The 17,607-nt window shown below is 51.5% G+C and overlaps 1 protein-coding gene across 2 annotated transcripts; it reads right to left on the minus strand.

Annotated features, from left to right (window-relative positions):
- Positions 1-345: 345 nt before the first annotated feature.
- Positions 346-15,879, minus strand: ASB18 (ankyrin repeat and SOCS box containing 18). 2 transcript variants are annotated; one of them, XM_075027854.1, is made up of 6 exons: positions 15,687-15,879; positions 12,119-12,644; positions 10,870-11,137; positions 2,422-2,920; positions 1,661-1,774; positions 346-778 (listed from the first exon to the last, which is right to left on the minus strand). In XM_075027854.1, exons 2-6 carry the CDS (start codon positions 12,372-12,374, stop codon positions 593-595), a joined length of 1,323 nt encoding a protein of 440 aa, XP_074883955.1. In that variant the 5' UTR covers positions 12,375-12,644; positions 15,687-15,879; the 3' UTR covers positions 346-592. The 2 variants fall into 2 exon arrangements, with proteins under 2 accessions (XP_074883955.1, XP_074883954.1); XM_075027853.1 differs by having other exon boundaries at positions 10,870-11,209.
- Positions 15,880-17,607: the final 1,728 nt, after the last annotated feature.

Raw genomic sequence — 17,607 nt, forward strand, 5'->3', positions numbered from 1 at the left:
GAGCTGGGAGAAATAGGGGCTGTGTCACCCCCTGCCTCTGGTCCTGCGTGGAGTAATCAGCTCTTTCTTGGTGGCATCAACATCAAAAAATAGATTTTTTGGTCTATTTTAAAGACTATATTAATGCCACTGGGTATTGGATCCTGCTAACAGCTTCCATGTTACACCTCTCGTCCCAGTTCTGCTTGTGCCACTCACAGGGGAGATTTATCCAAGGGGATCTGATGCCCACGTGGGCTGATTTTAGTCATCTGCCGTGCATGCTTGCCTTTGCACACCTGAGGAGCCCCGCTGCTTTGCACAGATCCTTTATAATGAGTATTATTCATATCTGCAGCATGCTCGTAACAGCTACTAATCATTTTATTACTCTTTATAATCTATTTAAAGCACAATTAGAAAAAAATCTATACAAAGTTACAGCCGAAAGCACATTTTAGTTACATTATAAATCCCTGAAAAACAACCATCTATCACGAAAACCGGCTCTCCTCCGCTTGGCTGACAGAAATGGATGCTGCTGCGCTACACCGAGGGATGGCGAGGTAAGGGAGGGCTGGACGGCAGACCTCGGCTGGCTCCTCTCGGCCCTTCAAAGCATGACTCCTTCGGGTTCCAGCAGCAGGTAATTGTGCAGAGGCTTGGGCACAGGCAGCAAGGGGATAAGGTAATGGCATTTGCTGCCAAACTTTTTCCGAATGGCAGAGCGGCATAAATGTTGCAGGCACCGGACTGTGCCCACCAGCCGGAAAAAGGACTCGTAGAATAGCTGGTGCTGCTGCAAAGAGAGAGGGGGAGAGAAAAAACCAAGAGCATCAGTTGGTTTGATTTTTTTGCCTGATTAAGCCAAACAAGCCAAGAGGTACTTTTGAGATGAAGAGCTAAGGGGAGGAGGTAGGAAACCCAGCGACGATGTTTGCCCGTGCGTTAGGGCTCCGTGCACTGACACGGATCCTGCAAGTCTTAAAGGCTGGGTGAGGAATTCTCCTGTTGATGCACACGTGAAGAAACCCAGCCTCACCGCAGGCACTGTTTGGGGAGGGTGATTTCATGCCCACCGGCAGCAGCATCCCTGCAGAAAGTCTTAGAGCTGACGTAGAAGACACCCGCTTGTTTCTGAGATGGGGAAAAAAAGCAGGATCGGTCTGTGAAGCCTCAGCCTTTCCCTAGCTTGGAATAAAAAAAAATATCACTTCTCAGTCCCCTAGAACATGCTGAAGAGGTTTATTTGCATTTCAGCAGCTGGCCCCCCCTCGCAGCCAAGCTAACCAAAGACCTGCGGGGGTAAGGCAGCAATCCGAGATCATTCAAGAGCAGGCTGCCCGTACCTGTTGCACATCTGGGGACAAGCTTTTTAAAACCAAAATTAGTGGTGTGGGCTCCTGCCAGGCAGCGGTCTGGCTCCAGGGTCACTTCCAAATGCTGGGATTGTATTTTATTGCAGGCCAGGGGCAGGAATGGGGGTTTTGGTGTTGATGAAGCAAAAGGGATGCAAAAAGCTGCTGCGATGAATCAGGTGTGCGGTGGTGCTCCGAGGACCATTCCTTTTTTTTTCTCTCCCCACCCAAGTGAAGATTGGGTGGGGAAAAACACCTCTCGGTAAGTAAAACCCCCTCCTCAGGGCTCAGCTATCGCCGCCAAAGCACCAGTGCTGTCTCACCTGAAACACCTCCTCCGGCACGGCCTCGGCCCACTTCTCGGAGACAGAGATTTGCGAGTAGGAGTTGAAGAGGATTTCGATGATCTCTGGTACGGCTGCGCAGGATTTCAGTACCTAGTCGTGGGCAATGGGGAGGGGGTTCAGACAGAGATGGATGTCCCAGAGGGGCAGAGCATCCACGTGCTTGTCCCACCCCACCACGGTCCAGGCTGGGATAGTCCCATGTTGGTATGAGGCAGGCGTAGGGTTTGTCCTGGCCTGCTTTGGAGATTTTTCTCCATCTGTGAAGCAGTGGGAAGACCTGCCTCACTGTGGCAGTTCTTCCTCTGGATGCGGCCCTTGCTTCTTATTTACATTTTTGGCTTGTGTGTGATAATCCAGGATAATATTTTCTTTATTGTTTGATGTAAAATCAATGAAACGCAGAGCCGTAAGGCAGCTGCACTGAAGGCTGATGTACCGAGCCTGTCTCTGAGATCCCCGGGCGGGAATCTTGCCAGACCCCCCTGCCCATGCTGGCTCCATCCTACCCTTCACCCTGCCTGCTTTTCCCCACTGCCACACCACAGGTGTTTTCTTTTCCATCATTCCCAGCAGCATCGCCAACCCCGATGCCATGGTCCCCTCTCCCTTCCCGGATCTGGAAGCTCTCCCAGATTCTCCCCCCACCCCCCCGGCTTTTTATTTCCCAAAGCACCCCAAGGCCAATTGCAAAATCCTGGGTGCCAGGGGATATACGGGAGCGGTTTTGGGGTTGGTACCTTGACGAAGGCGGGGGGCCATATCTTCTGGGAGCCGTGGTTGAGCAGCAGCTGGACGGTGAGGTGGGGCCGCAGCTCCCTCTTGAAAGCGGCGTTCTGCAGCACGCAGCCCAGGGGGGAGACGCCGTCGTAGTCGATGGCGTTGACGTCAGCCCCGCACTGCAGGAGGAAACGCGCCAGGCCGGCGTTGGCGGCACCGCACGCCTTGTGCAAGGGGCTCCTCCGCATCTCATCCTGGGCATCAATGTCGGCGCCGTGGGCAGCCAGCAGCCGGCAAAGCTGCAGGCAGCCCTCGCCGGCGCCCGGCGCCTGCCCGCAGAGGACGCCGAGGGCCGTGTCCTCCTGCGCGCTGCGCGCGTCGACGCGTGCCCCGTGCCGCAGGTAGAGGCGGGCATGGTCGCAGAGGCAGCGCTTGGCAGCCACGTGGAGCGCCGTCTCCTCCCCATCCTCACTGGGCAGGTTGACGATGGCCCCGTGTCTCAGCAGGAGCTTGGCGCATCTGCAAAGAGATGGGGAAGCTGGGGGGCTGCACCGCCCAGGTGGGTTTTGGGGGGCATGGGCTGGAGTGGGAGCTGTGAGGGACGATGAGGTGGGAAGCGGCGTGGGGAGGAGGGTCATGCTGGAGCTGGGCTCCCACAGGGGTTGTGGCACATGAGGATTTTGGGAGGGAGCAGCAGAGGCTGGGGAGGGTGACCCTGTGCCCTGGTGCCTGCTGCAGTGGTGGTAATGGTGGTTTGGGCAATGTCTCCCTCTTGCTCTTGACCAGCATCATTCATGAATGGTCATCCCTGACCATCCTTGACTACATTGACCATCCTTGACCCACCAGGGCCCCACCATCTTAGACCCACCACGGAACAGTGATCCTTGTCCCAGCTGTGCCAGTGGTTGGGCGGTGCCCACATTTAGCCATGCCAGCTGGGTCAGTCCTGGCCGGTGAAGGACGCATCCAGTCACAATGAGGACACATAGGGTGATGGGCCCCTTTGTGCCATCAATCCGTCCATTGCAGTTTCACCTCCCGGCACGAGTGCAGCCCTGGGGTGCTATGGAGATGATCTATACAGTCCCACCCCTTGGCTGACATCCACAGAGCTTCTCAGCTGAAAACATCTTAAAACTGCTGCCTCCAGCTTAATCTGTACTGGGACCAAGCTGACATGGAGCGAAATGCTCGATAAAGGCTCTGTGCAGCAGAAGAGCTCCCTGTGAGTTTGCCTTCATATAAAAATGGATTCTCCTTCTTCTGTTAAAGGACCCAAACACCTGTTTGGGGCTCCTGCCCCAGAGAGGACTAAAGGATTGTGTTTTCTGCACATTCTGAAAAGATACACCTTTGCAGGTGGTTTAAGCCTGCAGAAATGAGTTTTGCTGGCTTGTTTGGCACCCGGTGATGATGGAGCAGCAGCACCTGCAGTTCCCAGGAGGAAAAGATCAAGGTAAGCAATCCTCCCCATCCTCAGTCACTACTCGTACCTCTCTTTACCTCTAACATCACCATGTGTAGTTGCAAAGAGGCATCGTGGCTGCTGCAAAGTGGGGGCACTGGTTCCCTTCAGAGCTTTCCGCCTGCATCCTTCTGACAACAGACGGGGATTAAAGATGCCTGGTATGCCCCAACGTGTTTTGGTTTTTTTTTTCCTTTGGCATTTGTGAGTAAATGGATGTGATCAGCCAGTCTAAGTGAATCAAAGTGACTGCTCCATCTCCCGCCGGGAGCCGCTGGGGTCGATGCGGCTCAATGTCATCGCCCGGACAGGGCTGTCGGCAGCCGGGTTAGTGCGTGGGGCTGAGCTCACCTCTGTGGCACTGAGGAGTTATTTTCTGGACGGGGGCCAGACCCACAAGCGAGACCTTGAAAATGTGGCCAGCTTGTGTTTCCCAAGAGTTGCTGCCAGGGAGGTGGGAAGAGCGGTCCTTCAAGAAGCCTCAGCAGTGGTTGACTGGAGTCCAGGGAGGTGTATCAACCTTTAGCCGCCCCCCCCGCCTGTTTGTTTTTTTTCCTCTAATATGCTTTTCTTTTAGCTCAGGCATCACCCAGAGCCCTAAGTGGGGTTCTGGGCTGATACAGAAGCAAAATGAGGGGGAGCTGTGGAGGAGCAGAGCCCTAGCTTAATCCCTCCAGCAGGAGGGATGGGGAGGAAGAAGAGCCCTGGGGAGGAAGGACGGTGCCAGGGCATTGCTCATTTTGCCTGGCCCAGATGAATGCTAACACATGTGGGGAAAATAATAATAATAATAATAATAATAATAATAATTAATAATAATAATGCTACTTGAATCCTTCTGGACCTGCAGCATCACCTCCCCAAGGTTTGATTGGAGCTGTTGAGACATTCCCTGTCCTTGGTGGTGCAGGATCTGCAAATGCCTCCTTGGGTTGCTATCAAGCCTCAGTTTGCCAGGAAAGATCCTGCGGGACCTGTGGGGACATGCTGTTTCTGCAGCCCTTGCAGGTGTAATGCTCCCAGACCATGCTGGACCTTCCTGGAGGCATCTGGTGTGGATGATGTCTCCTGGGGATGCAGTTGTGGGTGAGCAGATTGAGTGTGTGCCCCCAAATCCCCAGATCCTTACTTTACAATGCCCTTTTTACTCTAAAATGTGCTGAATCCCTTTCTCAAGCAATGGCTTATCTCACTGAGTGTGTTTTGGTGCTTGCTGTCTGCTGCTGGTAGGTAAAACTTTGTTGGAGGGGGTCTGTTGCTGGAGGAAATCACACCACAACTTGGTCATGTTCACTGGTCTTGTCCGACCTGACAGCAGGGAATTTGTAGCCCTAATTATAATGACTCTCTTGGGAGCTCTCTGGGTTAACTTAATCCTAATGTCACAGGTAGCTCTGACACCCTAAAATAACGTATTTGGGGCAAACCAAGGGATGGTTCTGCGGGGGAAAAATGGGAAAAAAATGTATTTTTGACTTGGTTGCTAAACATGCAGCAGCCTAGTCCAGGAGAAAAATCCCCTTTTGTTCTTTTTTTAATAGATCATGCTTAAAACTTCTCTGTTCTTTCGAGGCAAGGAGGTGGCTGTGCCGTGAGATCCTAAGCACAAACACCGTGCCAGTTTTGGCAAGCACTGTGTATCGAGAGCACCCAGGCTGAAGATTTACATCTGCATAGGTAAGACAGAGGGAATGTTCCCCTGCCCTTAATTTCCAGGTAAAGGATGGCACATCATGGGTTGCCTGGCGAGGCCAAGAGCTGAGCCCAGCCCCTCCAGCCCAGCATCCTCGCTCTGCCACGGGGTTTTCCCTTACTGAGAGCAGGATGGGAGTTCAATACAGGGAGTTCCTGTATTCCTGTATTCCTCTTGGCCTCCTGCTAGACATCCCAAATTTTCTTCTAGAGACACCAGAGTGGAAATACCATCCCTCCTAGATGCTATTTTGCTGAAGGTTATTCTCTTTTCTTATCAAGTTCTTGTTGGAAGAAACCCAAGTTGGTTTATATTGAATTTCCCCCCTGGATAGTCCTCCCTTGGCAAAGAGGGAACGTTAGTGAGGGGCTATAAATACGGGGTGATCTCCTCTGGTTAATGGAAATGGCAGGCCCCCACGAGGAGTACGTGCCTCCTGTTTGAATGTATGGGGCATCAGCAGGTGCTGGGTAGATGCCGTTCATGTTTGCTGCTATACGTTCTTATTTTAGCCTCTCATCTCTGCCGATGAACTCATATGCTCTAATACTTTGCCAGCATTTCTGGCTTCTTGGTTTTTTTTATTAACACCCTGTTGTGCACCATCAGATTAGACTAAAATCCCATTAAATGAGGCGCAGCGATCGCTTGCTGCTTTTTGAGGGCTCCTCTCCAATTTTCTGGGAATATTGCAAGAAGCCACAGGTTTAGTTCAGCAGAAATTCAGACACAGCATGGCAAAGCAAGCCAGTTTCTTTTCCACCCAGCTGGGTACCGTCGACCTGGCTGAGCAGCTCACCGGCAGCAGCGATACCCCTGGAGCAAGCCCTCAAAGAGCCACTCTTGTGCACAGCTATGCCTTGTTTTGCCTAGTTTAAACTCACTTCCAAACCCTTCCTAACTCATTTGTGAGTGATGGGTAACACACCCGAATGTCTCCTTGCTTGGGCAAGTCGTTTGTTAGGTTGAAGTTGCACTAATTTGTGACAACTGGTGTTAGTACTACAGGTTTGCCTTGTGCTGGGGTCCTGGCTGAAATAAATGGGATAAAATGGTTTGGGTTTTGTTTTCCTTCTTCACCCATCAATAGAGTCAGGGCAGACGTCGGTGCTGCATTGGGCAGGACATGCCCATCACCCTCCCCTGCCCTCTTGCTGCCAGGATGGTTCCTGCTGGCCACAGCTCCCAGCATCCCAGCGGGATGCTGCTCAATTTGGGATGAAAAATGCCCAGGCTGGGAATGCGGGATTTAGCTTGAAATGGGATGCAATGAATAACCAGCAGGAGGAGCAGGAGGTTGGGGCAGCGGAGGCTGGAGGAAAATTCCTGTCTCAAAAATCCACTCAGGCCCTTGGTTTTCTTAAGGAAAAATTCCCTGTTTGGATTTTTTTCCCCTTCCCTGGGGTCGGAGTGAGGCTTGGTTGTTTTTCAAGGCATCCGAGTGACCACCTCCCAGTCTGTCTGTGATTTATTGCAGGATTGATCCTACTCGGAAAAACAGCCTTCCCCAAGCCTGGCTCTGAATGCAGAGATTGTTCTTATTAATTCCCTAAAAGAAGGAGAAAGGAAGTCTGTCTTTCTTTACAAGTTAAAACTCTTTTTGGGCACTGAAAGCTCACTGGTGAACTGCGGCAATGCCAGTGCCGAGGGCTGGTTGAAGGCAGGGCTGGCTGTGCCGGCATGGGGACCACTTCACCGCTGCAGGGCAAACGCCAGCCCACGGGCATCGCTTTCTGCGCTGTCTCTTTGCCAAAGCTTTGTGAGCTGTGGGTACTCGTCTGTATGAGCCCTCATTTTGTCACACCAACTTGGGGAGCAGCTTCTCCAAAAAGCAGGGTCAGGCCTCGGGTTGCACTCAATGTCTGCTTTTGGGCTCTTCATTTCTTGCCCAGGACTCATTAAGGAGCTGATCTTCCCCAGCGGGGGGACGAGTTTCCAAAACGATGGCTCCAAATGTTCCGAGCTTTGCATTTTAGCAATGCTAAATGGAGCAGAGGATGAGGTTTGGCACTAGATGATGCTAAACGCTGGCTTTTAAAAATCTGTGGTCTTTTTTTATTTGTAGTAATGCTTATTTCCTACAGCCAAAAGGGCAGAGTGTCCGGGCCGATGCTGGAGTAGCCGGAGGGTGCCATGGGGCCGGGTCCACCATCAGCAGGTTAGCGCCCATCTCCCTGTCATTTGGGACTCTTGCCATCTTGATTGCATTGCCTTTTTAGGTACCTGTCTTCTTGCTTGGCTCCTGTTTTCTGCTAAGTCCTCCCATGATGAGCTATCTTCATCTCACATCCCCTGAGCTAAACCCATCCTGTCTCCCTGAGCTGGCCGCTCTTGCGCTCGCTCCCTATCGTTTCTTGCACGGACACTGACTGTCCTCCTGCATTGACTCATCCCACCATTTATCTCCCATCCCTCCGAGCTGGAGGCTTGGAGCCAGAAGATAACTCTGGTTTCAGCTCCCAAAGTGGAGAGAAAGCTTGAAGAAATGAACGTAACAGCATCGCTCAGCCATAAGCCCAAGTTTCACAGAGGTAGGGGTGACATCTTCTTTTCTCATCCCTTGGTTTGACTAAGCCCTCTTCCCTATGTGGAAGGCTGGAGAAGGCAAACCCTGGCGGATTCCTCTCCAGGTAGGCTCTCCCTGCTTGCATGGGAAACCTGGGATCTTCAGAGAGCTTTTTCCGACTCGCAGATCTGAAGGAGGACTCTACAAACGTGGTAGCATTCACCATGCCTTCTGCTACAGGTACCATGATGGGAGGCGGGAGCTACATCCCGCATCCCTGCAATGTGCCCTCCCACCACCCCACGCCTGCTCTTCCCCCCGGCACTGCTGGGAGAGTTGAGACTCTTCCTCTCCCCCTCAATTATTTTAATTTTATTTTTTTTCGGGGTGCCAATAAAGGCAGACTCCTTTAATCATCCCAGCTTTAAGAGGGAAACGGGAGAGCGCCAGGGAGAGAGTGCAGTGAATTTAGAGACTCATCTTACCCCACCATGTTAATTATCTCCGCTGTAAAAAAGAGGTCAAGGAGAGGAACTCTACTAAATAGGCCGACGTTGGCATGAACAGCTCCTAAAGTGAAGAAGGTAAGACTGAACTTTACTGGAACTTTTTTTTTTTCCATCTCTTCAAAAAGCTCCTAGATTAAAGCTCTGATATCCTTTTTGTTGAAATCTCATGGATTCTGAAGCTCAAATGGCTGGAAGGAAGCCCAGATAATTTTTTTTTATCCCAGTCACTGAGAGGCTCAAAGGTTTTAAGTCCTGCCCCCATGGTGAATTGCCGAGTATATGGGAATACAGAAGAACCCGGCACATAGGTGTTCTGGCCATTGTTATCGAGAGGGAGAAAAATAAAATAGCTCTCTATGTAGGTCAATGACCTGCTCTTTATTGTCAGTAAAAAATTAAGGATGACCTAAAATCTACTACTCAATAAAAAAAAAATAAAATAAAAAAAAAAAAGGCAAGGTAAAGTAGTCTCCCCCTAATCAAAGAGGAAATGTTTGTGTTACCTAAAGCTTGACCTCTTCAGTCTCTAACTTTAGCAAAGTCTTTGCGATTGAAAAGCAGTGGTCGAAACCTCAAAACCTGTCTGAAATGTCTATTAATTTTTGATCTTTCAAGGGAGTTGGCTTAGTTATTGTAGAAGCCCCCGTAGCGCTGGGTAGCGTAGTTAAGGGTCTCTCAGCATTTCCATTATAAAGCCCCAATATTCAAGGGCTTATAACTCAGCTGTTTCCACGTTGCGTCTGTCTGATCCTCGCGCCGCCGTTTGCTGGCTCACCTGCCATCCCCCTTCGTCCTTCTTGGGGAAATAACATGTAAATCCATGACAAAGGCTCATTTTTAATATATATATATATATTTTTTTTTTTCCCACGCTGGGAAGCACCTGGCCAAAAATGTGACACCTGGACCTCTGTGGGCCATGGGGTCTCCTCCATGCACCGAGCTGGTTTCTGTGCCCCATCTCAACGGGGGGAAAGTGAGTCGGTGAAGCCTAAAATACCCTCCTTGGGGCTGTCAGGATAGCTTGGGGTTTGGGGACAGAAGACGTTAAGGTAGAAAAGGCACACAGGTGAAGGAATTAAAACCAGCTCCTTATTAGTGATGATGGCTGCTTGTAGCATCTTCCCTTACCCATCCCGCTCCCCCCAACCCTTATCACACCAAGGATGCGTTTGATTAATCCCTACATTTTTGGCTGACCCAAAATTTGATTAATATCTTATTTTTTGGCTGTCTTGCAGAGACTCTTATAAGCCGGGCTCACGATATTTACATCTGCAATACTTTTCCTCTCTGTCTGCTTTCCTTTTGCAGAGCTCTTTCCCTGACACCTGGCCCATGATACATTGGATCTGTAGTGGGAACCTTGCCTTCACCAACTACTTCTAGTTAAGCTTGCTGCCTGCTTAAAGGGGATAGGATTGAAGCCGGGGTGGGGTTTCACTGAAGCTGGCAGGCAATGAAATTCACTACAGCCCTAAGTGGTTTTGTCAGGCTATCAAGGGGCCGAGCTCTTTATATATAAAAAAAAAAAAATCCCTATTCCCTGGGTCTAATGATTCAGGCACTTAAAATCCTACTGAGACATACACACGTGCATGAAAAGCTTATTTTTTTCAAGGCAACGTTTATGCCCATGTCTGTGTGATGCTGATGCTGACCCAGGGTGAGAAGGAAGCAGATGCACGTGGCCGAGCCTTAGCCCCGACTATAAACTGAGGTGGACCCATAGGTGGCTTGCGCGAGGTGAGGAGGTGGGAGGATTGCTCCCATCCTGCAGAGCCCATCCCGCATTTCTTAAGCCCTGGGGCTGGGATTTGAGGAGGAGTGGGTATCCTGATTGGCACTGACCTCCCTCACGTGCGGGGTCAGCGTGGGGCTGAGGAGGTTGGGGTGACCCATGTACCCCATGATGGGACCCATCCCAAGCATGTCCCAGGGGGAAAGTGTGCTGGACCTGGGATGTGGGACATAGTGATTTTTTAGAGAGAAATCATCAGAGAAGAGGAAAAAGAAAAAGCGTGTGGAGCTGGGCTGGGCTATTCCTGTTCATGGGAAGGAGACCCGGGCCGTGCAATGTGATTGGGACCGAAAAGTCCCTTTTCAGCTCTGCTGAACTTGCTGCAGCAGCTGATGCAGCTGGGAAATGTGGGAGCATATGGGAAGCCTTGCCAGGGACCATGGCATCTCTTTTGCACCCCCCAGAGGCAAAAGCACCGGGGTCTGCATGCAGGGTACACAGAGCGAGGTAGTCAGTGGGGGGGATGCTGATAGGGCGGACCCTCTCCTTACCCCAAGGAGTCTTGCGTGGTGCAGAGGTGCAGTGGGGCCAGACCCTCGTCGCTCCGCAGGTTGGGGTCAGCCTTGTGCTCCAGCAGCAGCTCGACGCAGTCGGCGTGCCCCCCTAGGCAGGCTTCGTGCAGGGGCCCCTGTCCCCCCAGCGCCAGGTTGGGGTCGGCCCGTCGGCGGAGGAGATGGCGCAGGCAGGCGGCGTGACCCCGGCGGGCGACGAGGCACAGCGGGGTGGTCAGCTCCCGCTTGTACTCCAGCGACCACAGCCCTGTGGGGTGGAGGGAGCGGGGCTGATCCCCAGGGCTGACCCGCTGGGTTCCCCTGTCCCCCACACGCCAGCCTTGTGAATAAAGAGGATCAAGACGTTGCTTTTTCCATTTTTCTTTTAGCTCCCTGGCAGCTTTAGAGGGGTTCAAAGAGCCCGGTTACGGTTTGGTGGCTGCTCCGAGGGCTGTTGGCAAGAGGGGAAGCAAAATTGCCCTGGCATATGTGCATCCAGGAGCAGGATTTCATAGGGTATGAGCTGGGTAAACCAATACCCTGCCCGCAGCCAGCTGTGCAGGGGCCCCTGTGTGCAAGACCTTGCTGGCAGGAGCTAAAAGGCAGCTCACCTGCACCCAGGGGAGGAAAAAACTGTCTTTGGTGCGACTACGCTGGGCCTGAAGGCACCCAAGCTGGGTGGGAGGGTGGTGGGAGGGTGATGCAGGGCTGGGCATGGGATGCATTGGGTTTGGGCTCAGCTGGAGCAAGGCATTGCATTTCCCAGCAGCTCTGGGACCTCCCGGACCATCAGTAGATGCACAGAGCCTGGTGAGCATCTGGGACCGTGGGGAGCATCTGGGGTTGGGAGGCACCAGGTATCACTACCCTGGGAGCATCTTCTTCCTCCCAGATAGGCCCAGGCTGCTCTTGCTGATCCCTCCACGGGCAATTTGGGCTGCGAGTCCTCTTGCAAGCATGCCTAAGCCACAGAGCACCCCATCCCCACCTGAAGAATTCATGTGGACACAAGCTTCTAACACTTCCCTGCCCCTCTGGTGGGTTAGTATGTGCAGAAGAGAAGAAAATAACACAAGAAAGTGCTGAATATTTATGGATAGGGCTGCAGGACGCAGTCAGCTAACCAGAAACCAGCCACCTCAGGAGCAGGGTCTATAAAAACAGCCTAATGCACTGCACCTCTCCTGTTTAGGGTTAGTAAATACCTGTTGTTTTAATTTTTCTGGACTGGCCTTTAAAGGAAAAGTACCTGAGAGTCCAAAAGAGGCTTGGCTTTTCACCTGCCACTCCAGCTCATTTTTACTTATCTCAAAAACCAGGTTGACATCTTGATAGTATCGGTCAGTCAGGACCTCGAGGCTTCTCAGGTCTCCCGTGACCAGGGCTGTGTAATACTTGGTGGCGGGAGTGTGAGCCGTTAGAGGATGCTCCGAATCCAATTTGGGGGAAATCTGTAGCTTTTCTGTTACAGGTCCCGGTAACTCGCCCATTCCACTGCTTCCCATGTGTGTAGGTCCTAGCTGGGAGGATAGACGGGCTTTTATAGTTCATTGTTTCCATCCTCCTGGGCTCATTGTCTAATTATAATCCAGTTAAGGCTCTATTGTTGTTGTATTTATAACTCCGGTGGGGTCAGATGATAACGGGCATGCGATACAATGAGGGTCAAATGGTCACTGGGCTGTGTTGTGGCAGCACCTCTTGGATTAAATTGCCGGTTTAAGTCCAGGCAGCAGCTTGAGACGTGAGTGTTTAGGCTGGGAGGAAAACAGTGCCTAGTGTTTAGGGGAAAAAAAAAAAAAGAAATTTAGTCAGCTCCTGTGTGCCCAACCTCATTGTTGTGGTTTAACCTCGTTTGTGTGCTCTGAGAAAGTGTTTTTTTTCCTCTGCCTAACACTGTTGTTTTTTTCTTTAAGGCACTCATACCTGTTTCCAGTCTCGTGGTTGTTATACAGAAAAATCTGGGCATCACATTAGTGGTCAACACGACGTGGGCCAGCACACTGGCGTGTCCCTGCAGGGATGCAAAGCACTTGGCAAAGGCCAGCGAGGTACAAATCCTCCCAGGGCTTTGGCAGGGGCTCAATGCCTTGTATAGGAGAGAGAAAAGGCCCAGCCTCTGTTGCCATTTAAGCACAGGGACGGATGCCAGCCAAGTGTCCCTGGCTCCCGCTGCCCCAGGGCTCGTGGCTCCTTTCCTCAAGGTCACGGGAGAAGTCCGCGGCGGGACGAGAATAGACCTCGGCATCTCGTGACTTGGAGGCTCTGGGCAACACAACTCCCCCCCCCCGCCCTCAGGGAATAAACACAATCAAAGGGGATCTTAGGAAGACGTTAAACTCTATCAAAGCAACCAGATGTGGAGGGACTACTGAAATGCTTCGTGGTTCCCTCTGTGTGGAGTCAACCTGGAAGAAATGTTTGGGACCTTCTCCATACCCCCCTGCAAGCGGGGACCTTGCTGGGCTCCTGCAGGTGACCATGAGCATCCTTGTGCCAAGCCCGGGGCGACCCATCCACCACTGCAAGGGTCGTCGGAGGTTTCTTTGGGGGTTTCCTCAGCACGGCTGTGGTGACATCCAGCCACCTGGCCCCGGAGACCATGGGAAGAGCACAGAGCCACATAAAAATCAATGTGTCCGTCCAGGATGGGGTCACGTTGAGCTGGGGGTGGGGGGGGTGTCTGACTTGGGGTCCTTGTGTAAATTAATGCCTTGTGTGAAGGACCCCTCTGCCTTGGGGTCCTTGTTCACTCACAGCTGCAGTGGGAACTAATTTGAGGTCAACCTATGTGGTCTCTCCCATTTTCTTTCTCCTTCTGAACTGAAGGCTGGCCTTCTCACCTGGCTGTCTGTCCACAACTGCTTGGTTGGTTTGAACCTCCAGATCCCCTCATCTTTCTCTTTTTTACCACTTGTTGCTATTCTGCTACCTCCAGCCTTTCTGTGCCCCTTCACCCTCCTGTTATCAACTGAACCACCTCCTCAAAGCATTGCTTTGGTATGAAAAATAGCCTTGTTATCCCCTGAGGACCCTTAGCAGATGCAGGAGAAGGCTTGGAGACCCGGGGAGTGGCACAGACTGGGTTCATTTTCCTCAGGGACTTGTCCTGGGTCATGTTTCTGCAGCCCTGGCTTGCTTTCCCTCTCTGCTCATTAGCAACCCTGTAATATTTCCACAGCGGCGTGGAGGAAGCTTGCCTTCACGTGCCAAGGGGATCGCCTTCCCGCGGCACGGACGACCTCCCACGCTGGCAGCCGGGTATATTTAGCAAGGAGTCTAGACCTTCCCGGTCAGACGTGGGCTGATTTTGCAAGGAATGTGTGTGTGTGTGTGTGTGTCTGGCATCAACCTGCTGTTGAGAGTGTGTTGAAATACCCTGTGACCCCTTCTTGTGAGCCTTTTAATCAATGTCTATTTGTATATAACACTTCTTGGGTCACAGTAATGACAGGATTAACAACATCACTGACAGAGGGGGTTAAAAATAGCCAGGGCCAGCAAGAGTAGAAAGAAAAAGTCCTCTTGTAGCTGAGTGGCACATATAAACCCACAAGCCTGAGCTCCTGCCAGCCAAGTCAAGTGCTTTTTCCACTGATGAGTGGAAAGTGATGTCAGGATGAAATGCTATTTCTGTGTTTTTAAGTGGAACGCTGCTGTAAAGGCGGGAGTGATTTACTGCAGAGAGGAGCTGGCAGCCAGGACACCTGCGGAGCATCCTGGGGCTGGCCAGGAGAGGGGGAGAAGTCCCTGGTTGGGTTTCAAAGGAAAATGGGGGTTTTCAACTGCTTATAAACTACTTGTCGCCTTTGGGCAGCGATTCTGGGTGGTGGAGTAAGGCTGGCACCCTGCAGCCCTACCCTCTCCTCTGCCACTGCCGTGCTGCATGGCCTTGGGTGCATCACCTGTCCTCCCAGCATCCTGGTCCCCACACGGTGAGACCCTGAGGAGCTGAGGGCCTGATCCTGCAACAAATTGAGCCTGGGATCATCCTTATGTGTCCTTACTTCAGTAGAGATGTTTCCACACAGAATCAGGCCCCAAACGTTGGTGAGGATGAGCACTTCATTAGCAGTAGCCTCGCGCTCATTAATTTCTAACACGGGGGTAGCATCTTAACCTTCTTCCTGCATGCGACTGTTTGCAGAGTACACCTCATTTAACAAAACATTAAGCATTTTACTTCCTCAGATCAAGTGTATCTATTAATAATGACTTAAATTGTCTGCACCGGCTTCACATTATGAGGAAAACTCATTCCTGGCACATGAAAGAGCACGATACACAGAAGCAAAATGACTTCAGCGTGAGCTTGTTCCCCAAGTTAAGCTGCCGCATAACAACTTAGTCCTCACACAGGGGAGATTTCAGCCTGTAATAACTTGCCCTGCCGGTTCAAAAAAACCATGAGACTGCCTTAAAAAATCCAGCGAGTCCAGATGTGCCTGTGCTGAGAGCTCCTGGCATCACCACCGTGATTTACAGCTGCCCTCCGGCAGTGGGAAATGGCATTATTTTTTTTTCCAGGGAAATTTCCAGTGCAGCGAGGGAGCCCGAAGGCTGGCAGCCCGCGGCACTGCCTGCTCCAGCTGCTCTCAAGTCCAAATTGCAATGCGCGACCGATTTAAAGCTCGCACCCCCTCTCACCCCCCAAAATAATAAAATGAGCTGGCTGAGTGGCGGAGCTCCCTGTGATGGCTGTGTCCCCCACCCCTGGTACCCTGCGGTTGTGGGGAGGGGATGCTGAGCATCCTGTGGGCAGGCAGGATGGTGAGGCCACCACGCCACGAGATAAACCATCAGTTGCCCAAGCCTACCTTGGAGGGACGGCGGCGTGAGGGCGGCTCTCCCAGGTGATGCTTGCTTGTTCCCCCTGGGACACCATCCCCAGCCAGGCACCGTGGGCTGGGAGGTTTAATCTCCTCTCTCGGAGCCAGGTGCCACCTTGCAAACAGCCAACCTGCCACTGAAATGTCCCCACGTTTATATTTTCAGTGCTTTCCCCCCCACCCCCCTTCCCTGGTCCATGTGACAGCACTGCTCAGTTATGTGGCTGGTGGCTGAGCGAGGGGGTCAGACTGCAGGATTGACGCCCACGAAGACGCGTGTCTTTGTGCCGGGGGGGGTGTCATGCTTTGCACCCCCCCCCAAAAAAAACTTTTGCAGATGCAATCGCATGAGCTGAGCCGGCTGAGCTGCTGGACCAGTTCTCCTTTAAAAACTGCCACCCGGTGAAATATAAACTCATCCCGAGGCTGCATTGATTTTGTCCGGTTTTTATTGGAAATTAGATAATATTTAAATAGTGCCGAAACATTTCCCTTTAACAGCTCTATATAATATGAAAAGGTATTCTGTGCTATGCTGGTTTATAGTGGCCCTTCTTTGTCAAACATAAATAATTCAATTCAATAAAAAAAAAAAACCCTTTCCAGTTCTCATAACCGTGCAGTGCTTTCTCCCCCCCCCCGCCCTTTTTCCACCAATTACAGGAATAAAATAACTATAGCTCTTAGCCTAACTAAAAATACTAGGCCCCCCCCCCCCCCCCCCGAAGAATTGCAGCTGTGTTAATTATCCCCTGGGAATTCAATCCTGGTGTGCATCCTCTTTTAAAGGCGAAGGGGAGCCCTACCAATTATTTAACCCCTCAGTAATGCGCTCATGAAATGTCACCCTGAGTGCCAGCCTGGAAAACCATCTCAGACTGACCCTCCATCACACGGTCCCCTTACAGTACAAGGCCGGGTGATGGCATTTGCTAATTAGCAGCTCGCCCCTCATCTCCAGCAGCAAGGAGACAGGGTTATTTTTAGCAATCACCCCTGAGGTTGCTGGTTGGTGGGCTGTAAATGTTGTGGTTTGTTTGGTTTTGGTTTTTTTTCCACTTTTTACCCTAGAATATTAGAGCCCCTTTGGCAAAGGAAGGCACTGGACTGCGGTGCCTCTGGTGCTCTGGGCTGCAAAAGGCTCTCGGTGTGTGGCAGGCACGAAGCTTTCAGCTTGGTCTGCCTTAGATTTGGGGATGTGGGGGACTCGAGTTCTCCCCTGCATTTTTTTTTTCTCTTATTACCCCTTTCTCTTAGAAGGCACATGGCAAAGCTGTAATTTCTGGGTAGTGATGGTTTGCAGGTTGTACCCAAGAGGGTTTAACTCAAGATGCAAGGGCTGTTCCCTCCCTGCATGAAAGCTGGTTTTGCTGCATAACACCTCTTCGTTAATGCCCACCTCAAACTTTGATGCCCCAAGGCTGCAATCTAAGCACCTGCCCACCTATGGCGGCTATAAAGACCACCAGCCCTTCTGTGGTTACCCCTGGGAGGACTTAGGAGCAGAGAAGCAGGCGGTGATAAAGGAGATGCTGGAAAGAAACCTGCACAACAAACTTTCTGAAAAGCAGGGACAGTTTTCTTTTGTGAAGGTTGTGTGCAATGGGAAAGGGCAGGAGAGCAGCTGTCCTGTGGGACTCACCCAGGAGATGCCACCAACCTTGACACCAGCTCTCAGAACTCAAACCCAAGAGGCATCTCTCAAGTGCTCAGAAAAAAAAATTTGTTTCTGCCATTAAAGTTTCAAAACTGCTGGGTTCAGCAGGGGATTGGGCTCCGCCAGCTGTTTAATGGCAACGGAGCATTGTTTTCGTTTTCAGTTTGTCTGGGTCTGCTGAAAAAATGAAGAGGAAAGGACACAAGTGAGATAAGATTGTCCTGTATAAAAGGTGGGATGGAAGGACAGAGC

This window comes from Buteo buteo, chromosome 5, assembly GCF_964188355.1.
Source record: "Buteo buteo chromosome 5, bButBut1.hap1.1, whole genome shotgun sequence".
Classification (NCBI taxonomy): domain Eukaryota; kingdom Metazoa; phylum Chordata; class Aves; order Accipitriformes; family Accipitridae; genus Buteo; species Buteo buteo.